The 7,157-nt window shown below is 51.5% G+C and overlaps 1 protein-coding gene across 2 annotated transcripts in view; it reads right to left on the reverse strand.

Annotated features, from left to right (window-relative positions):
• Positions 1-7,157, reverse strand: part of TPM4 (tropomyosin 4) — a 27,860-nt gene that overhangs the window by 15,809 nt on the left and 4,894 nt on the right. Inside the window, exons 1-2 of one of the 2 annotated variants that reach the window (XM_004384435.2) lie at positions 6,935-7,149; positions 2,070-2,203 (exon numbers count right to left, since the gene is read on the reverse strand). In XM_004384435.2, the coding sequence (XP_004384492.1) occupies positions 2,070-2,203; positions 6,935-7,066 (266 nt within the window). In that variant the 5' untranslated portion in view covers positions 7,067-7,149. Of the gene's footprint in view, positions 1-2,069; positions 2,204-6,934; positions 7,150-7,157 lie in introns of those variants that run through there. The other variant, XM_004384434.2, reaches the window with a different exon arrangement.

Raw genomic sequence — 7,157 nt, forward strand, 5'->3', positions numbered from 1 at the left:
AAAAAAAAAAAAAAAAGGACTCCTTTAGAGGAGTCTATGCTAGAAGACCACGGTGGATAGGTCAATGAGGATTCTGGTGAGTTCCATGGCAGATACACAATGACCACCGTCTGGCCCACACTCTTACCATAGAGGACCCCACTGACCACCATACAGCGTCCTCTGCTCTGTGAATCGCACAATCTACCCTCAGTCCTTTAGTGCCTGTACCAAAGCGTGCCAGAAGGAGAGCCCGCCAGGAGGACAGAGAGCCCTGCTTCCAGCTGAGTGCAGCAGGTGCCATGGAGGTGAGCGCTGTCCATCTCCAGTGTGTTCATCGTGCTGGTTTGCACGTGTCCCTGATGTAACAGTGGTCACAGCCTGTTGTGGACTGAAGTTTGTCATTGTTGTGCTCTCAAGTCGATTCTGATTCATAGTGATCCTACAGGACAGAGTAGAACTGCCCCATAGGGTTTCCAAGGCTGTATGTAATCTTTACGGGAGCAGATTGCCAGGTCTTTTCTCCTACAGAGCAGCTGGTGGGTTCCAACTGCTGACCTTACAGTTAGCACTCAAGCAGGTAACCATTGTGTCACTGGGGCTCCTTATGTCCCCCAAAAATATGTGTTGTAAATCCTAACCTCTTTATCTGTGGACATAGTAGCATTTGGGAATAGGGTTTTCTTTGTTACGTTAATGAGGCCATATCTGCGTAGGGTGTGTCCTAAACCTAATCACTTTTTTTTTTTTTGAACATTTTATTGTGGTTTGGGTGAAAGTTTACAGAGCAAATTCATTTCCCATTCAACAATTTATACACATTTTGTTTCATGACATTAGTTGCAATCCCCTCAATGTAACAGCACTCTACCCACTTCCTTCCTGGGTTCCTCATTTCCATTTGCCCATCTTTCTGCCCCTTCCTGCCTTCTGAACTTTGGTTTTGGCAAATGCTGCCCTTTTGGTCTTGTATGGTTGATTGTTCTGAGAAGCACATTCCTCGTGGGTGTTATTGTCACTTTATAGGACCGTCTATTGTTTGGCCGAAAGGTGATCTCCAGAAGTGAGTTCAGTTCTAGGTTTGATGGGTGTCTAAGGGCCACAGTCTTGGGCGTTTCACCAGTCTCTATCAGACTAGTAAGTCTGGTCTTTTTTATGAATTTGAATTTTGTTCTACATTTTCTCCCACTCTGTCTAGGACCTTCTATTGTGATCTCGATCAGAGCAGTCAGTAGTGGTAGTGGGGCACTATCTAGTTCTGGTCTCAGGCTAGCGGAGGCTGTTAAACCTAATCATTTTTGAAATATAAAAGGGGCAGATTAGACATAGAGAAGGAAGACAGATGTCATGTGGAGATCACCAAGGAAGAGAAGGTGAAACAGACAAGGACCTTCCCCCAGAGCCGACAGAAAGAGCCTTCACCCCAGAGCCGGTGCCCTGAATTCAGATTGCCAGGCTCCTGAACAGTAAGAAAATAAGTTTCTGTTCTTTAAAGCCAACCACTTGTGCTATTTCTATTACAGCAGCACTAGGAGACTAAGACATTGCTCCCCTGCCTAAAGCCCTACCCAAGAGCACACGTAGAAGATTTTTCCATTTCTGCCCAGACAGCTTTTGAGCTGGGGGGACTGCTCATCATAGAACTACTCGTGTTGTCTGTGAGTAATTAAAACAGCTTTCACTATTGCCAAAACCGTGTACGTGTCTTGCGTGTACAACTTGATCAGGCTAAATGGACATAACACCCATGGGTTGGTGCCACTGGGTGGGATTCTCATCCCAGTAGTCTGTGGCTACCTGGGATCCAGACACAGCCTTTAAGGCAGTGGTTAAGCATTTGGCTGCTAACTAAAAATTCGGCAGTTCAAATCCACCAGCTGCTCCTTGGAAACCCTATAGGGCAGTTCTGCTCTGGTCTGTAGGGTTGCTATGAGTTGGAATTGGCTCAGTAGCAACAGGTTTGGCTTTTTGGTTTTGTGTGTGTGCAATGCAGATCTCACCAACTTTCACCCCAGCTCTGGAAGGTCAGCCGTGTGACCACTTTTTTCCAGAAGCAAACACAGATACCACTGGGTCCTAAGCGTCCTTACCTCTCGCTTTCATCTGCAGCCTTCTCAGCCTCCTCCAGCTTCTGCAGGGCTGTGGCCAGGCGCTCCTGAGCCCTGTCCAGCTCCTCCTCCACAAGCTGGATACGTCGGTTGAGAGCTGCCACATCACCTTCAGCCTGGGGAGAGGGGGCAGAGGGCAGCCAGGTTAAGAAGTAACAGGACAGCCTCCAGTGGGAGGCCCCAGACCCGCACCATGCCCTTCCCTTGGCGAACACGCTCCCCCGCCAAAGTCCACCCAGGAATCCAGGCAGTAAGGCATCCTCACTCTTGTCTGGAGAGGGAATGTCAATTTCCAGTATGACTGTCCCCCAAAATGCCAGGGAACATCTTTCATTCAACAAAAAGTGTGTGTCCCAGCACAGGATAGGAGGTCAGGTCAACACCAGGAGAGAGATGAGGGGCACGCTGTGGGCTCTGAGACAACACTGTTGGCCTCTCCAGCAACTCATAATGAACCGAAAACAGTAAGGTCCTGGAAAAAGCACAGTGGATAGAGTGCTTCTGGGTTCCTTGAGAGCAAGCCCATTGGCGACCTGGCTCACCCTGCCATAGAGGGTCTGCTTACAATTACCTGAAGGGCAAGATAAATGCAAGAATATGGGAGCCTCATTCTATGGAAGAATCCTGATCAAAAGGGGGAAAAAGGTGGAACAGAACCTCAAATTTTCATGGAATCCAGACTTCCTGGAGCTACTGAGGCTGGATGAACCCCTAAAACTATTGCCTCAAGGAAATCTTTAAACCTCAAATCGAAGCTATCCCCTGAAGTCATCTTTAAAAACCAAACAAACAATAGTTTAGCTTAATTAGAAAAGAATGTCTGCCTTGCACATTTTGTTCTTTTAAAGAATTATCCATATGGGATCAAATTCACAACAGCAACTTGAGAGGTTAGATGAGAAGCTTAGGGAGCAGTGAGTTTGTGCTAATCATGGCAAAATAATTCAGAAAAGGATATGAAGTGGCACAACCTAAAGAATGTAATCAATGTCACTGAATTGTACATGTAGAAATTATTGAATTGGTGTATGTTTTGCTGTGTATATTTTCATAAAAAATGAATTGGAAAAAAAAAAATCATTGAATGGTTAAAAAACAACAACAAAGAATATGGGAGCCTCACCATGAGATACCACCTCACCCCGTTAGAACGGCAATGATAAAAACAAAAAATAAACAAATGGAAAACAGGTGCTGGTGAGGTTGTAGAGAAACTGGAACCCTCGTCAAATGCTGCTGGGAATGGAAAATGGTATAGCTGCTGTGGAGAACAGTTTGGTGGTTCCTCAAACAGTTGAACATAGAATTACCATGTGACCCAGCAATTCCACTCTTAGGTATATTCTCAGAAGAAGTGAAGGCAGGAACACAAACAGAAACCTGTATACCAATGTTCATTGCAGCACTTTTCACAACAGCCAAGAGGTGGAAACAAATGAAATGTCCATCAGCACATGAATGGATAAACACAATGTGGTCTATACATACAATAGAATACTACTTAGCCATAAAAAGGAATGAAATCCTGATGCATGCCACAACATGGATGAACTCTGAAAACATGCTGAGTGAAATAAGTCAGTCGCAAAAGGACAAATATTGTATGATCTCACTTATATGAAATAAGCAAATATATAGAAACCAAAGCTTATTAGTGGTCCCAGGGATATGAGGGGGGGCTAAAGGAGGAGTTTTTGCTTGAGGGGAACATTGAGTTTATATTAATGGTGGTGGAACAATTTGGAAAAAGATAGGGATAAGGGTTGTACAACATGAAGAGCGTAATCAATGCCACTGAATGGAGCATGTAGATGCTTGAATTGGTGAATGTGTTATTGTTTATATTTGCACCACTATAAAAAAAAAAAAAAGAATATGGGAGTCTCAGTTAAATGTTGGCTATACAGTTGCGGGGGAGAGGGAAATGGGACAAAAAAGTATGCAAAGGAAAGAAAACTTGGTCACAGGCACAAAAGAGTTGTCTGAATAGTGTTGTTGGCTTTTGAAGGTGTTTTCACCCACAGGGAAGGTACATGGCAGAGTGTATAAACACAGGGACTAGGGTCAGAATCCGGGTCTTGCCACTTTGTAGCCATGTGGCATTGGGCAGGTTGTTCCATCCCTCTGAGCCTTTACTCTCCCAGCTGCTGTGAGGACTACAACTGAAGAGCGTGGCATTGTACTTGGCACATACCCCAAAAAAAACCCAAACCAGTCTTCATCGAGTTGTCAGTTGCCCTTGAGTTAATTCTGACTCATGGCGACCCCACGTGTGCAGAGTAAAACTGCTCCACAGGGTTTTCAAAGCTGTTACCTTTCAGAAGCAGATCACAAGGCCTGTCTTCCAAGGCACCTCTGGGTGGATTCGAACTGCCAACCTTTCAGCTAGTGGCCGAGCATTTAACCATTTGTGCCTATCTGTATATATATATGTATTTTTGAAAAAATGCTTGTCACTGTTAGTCATTTAGGGCTCCACCTCTTCCTGCAATCAAAGCCTTCCACACTCTACAAAGGATTTCCCTTATAAGGTAAAAGAGGCTCAGTAGATACATGTGGCAAAGCAACAGGAAGATGTCGGTTAATCACACAAAAATCTAAACGAAACCAGCTGTCTGGAGGCCGCCCCAGAAGTCTGCCACACGCCGGCTCTTGGCTTTCTCTTCCAGCCGAGAGAGGCTTTTTTTTTTTTTTTTTTTGCCTCTCGGCTTAGTTCCTTTGCCCAAAAACCTTTTCCCAGCTTCCCCTGCCTAAGAGAAGCATGCTTTGTAAAGGGAAGTTTTTAAGAAGTCCTAAACTTTCCAAGCACATCTTTCCTCCCAACTGGCCTGTCCCATTACTCAGTCTTGGCACACAGCTAAAGGCCATTTTTAAGCAGAAGTAATTGTCCTCCAGCGACATGACTTGGGATGAGATCAGACAGAGGTTATGTATGTGAAAGAGGCCAAACCAGCTACTGTTTGAGGCGCACACGGTTTTCTAAGGCCTCTTCTCGCCAAAGCAGCCCTTACAGGATTAACCACCCAGCAGTTTGGGGAGGAGAGGACTTCTGGCCTGGGTGCTCTCTGAGATCTGTCCATACACCTGGCAACTCCTCTTCTCCTTCTGGGTCCCCACCTGGAGCCAGGATGCCCCAGCTTCCAGGGCCCCTGGGCTCCCATCCCCTCAACTTCCTTGCCTCTGAGCCTTTGCACACTGAGGTCCCTTGTCCCAGCAAACACTTATTCTTCAAAACCCTACTCAACCTCCAATTTGAGACCTCCTCCCCTCTGTCATGTTCCCATAAGAGAGCCTAGAGAACCCCCATAACACTAACCACACCTCCATCTCATTTGTGTGTCCCTACAACCCCCCACACCATTAGGCTGTGAGCACCTTCGGGGATAATGGGAGAGGAGAAAAGCACTAAGTGAGCACCTACTATGTCCCCGCCCCCGTGCTGCGGTCCTCACCTATGCCCAATGAGGTAGGCACTATCATCACCCCTACTATTCAGGTGGGGATGTAGGTGCTGGGAGGTCAAGTACAGAGCTGGACAAGGTGTTAGGTAGGATGCTAGTTGCGATGGGACTAGAATCCAAGTGCCTCCCCTGTACGGGTGTGGTCACCCTCTATACTGAGGGGCAGTGGGGATGGTGAGGGTCGGTGGGAATGCCGAAGGGGCGGTGGAGATGGTGAAGGGGCAGTAGGGACTGAGGGGGCGGTCGAGGCCTCTGGTCACCCTTTATGTCTGAGGCCCCACTGCGTGCAGCGCAGGCACACAGTAAGCACTCAAATGGCGGTGGGTGGAGGGTTCCATGCTAACTAGCATACCCCGTCCCGGGTCCCCCGCAGGGCCCAGTGCGGCTCTGACAGCACTTCCGTCCCCCGCCCGCCCAGGACAGACACGTCGCCGCCGCGCCCTGGGAAAGTTCGGTGGGAGCTGGGCAGCGCGGTAGAGCCAGAAAGTGAGCCGCCCCCATGCGCTCTGCAGGCCCTGTCCCACACAATGGCAGCTCAGCGTCCCCCTACCCTCTACCCCGGGCCAGGTGGGGTTCCTACCCTCGCAAGGAGCGTCCCTCCACCCGGATCATGCACCCTGCCCCTCCACCCATTTCCCTCTTGCTGGCCCCGCCCCGGCTGGCTGCGGCACCCCCTTCCCGGGTCCGGAGGGAGGACTTCGGTAGACACCGGGTCTCGGCGGCGGCCCCGGTGGGCGGCTGCGGCGGGGCCCGTGGGAGCCAAGGCGGCTCAAGGGGGCGGCGGGCGGTGAGCGCGGGAACCGGGCGGCGCCGGAAGAAAGGAAGAAAGGAGGGGCGCGGGGCAGGGGCCGCCGGGGGGGAGAGGGTCCTGGGGAGTGTGGGCCGGGGGACTAGGGGATCGCCAAGGCGGGGGTCTCGAGCAGGAGATTTAGGGGCAGCCGGTGGAGGATCTTAGGGGGGCAAAGGATGCCGGAAGGGGTCCCAAGGGGAGCGGGCAGGGGGTCCCAGGTGGGGGGCATCGGGCGCGTGGCTGGAGGCGCCCGAAAGGGGTCCCCGGGGGACGCAGGGACAGGGGGTGCAAGGCTGGAGGCTCCAGTGCGGAGAAGGGGTCCGGGGAGGGCGCTGGTGGGGGGAGCCAGGGCGGGCATTGCGGGGTCCGGGTCAGGAGGCGCCAAGCGGGGAGTGCGGGGCTGGAGGCGCTGGGAAGGGGTCTGGGGCGGGGCGCGGGGTGCCGGACAGGGAGTCCTAGGGCTGCAGGGATGTAGACGCCAGAGCGGGGATGCTGGGGAGGCGGGGACCGGGCGGAGGTGGTGGGGTCCGGGCCGGAGTGGCCGGGCGCAGGGCCGGGGGCGTCGGGGCGGGGTTGGCGGGTCCCCGCGCGCTCACTTTCTCTCGCCGTTCGCGTTCGCCGTCCAGCTCGCGCTGCAGGCCCTGCGCGCGGTCCTCCGCTTCGTCCGCCTGCTGCTGCAGGGCCTGGATCTTGCGCTTCACCGCCTCCAGTGAGTTGAGGCCGGCCATGGCGAGACGCGGCGGGACGCGGGGGCGCAGGCTGGACTCCGCAACGTTGCAGCACCGCCGCCCCGGCCTCCAGCCTTTGCGGCGCCGGCAG

This window comes from Trichechus manatus, unplaced genomic scaffold, assembly GCF_000243295.1.
Source record: "Trichechus manatus latirostris isolate Lorelei unplaced genomic scaffold, TriManLat1.0 scaffold00122, whole genome shotgun sequence".
NCBI classification, from domain to species: domain Eukaryota; kingdom Metazoa; phylum Chordata; class Mammalia; order Sirenia; family Trichechidae; genus Trichechus; species Trichechus manatus.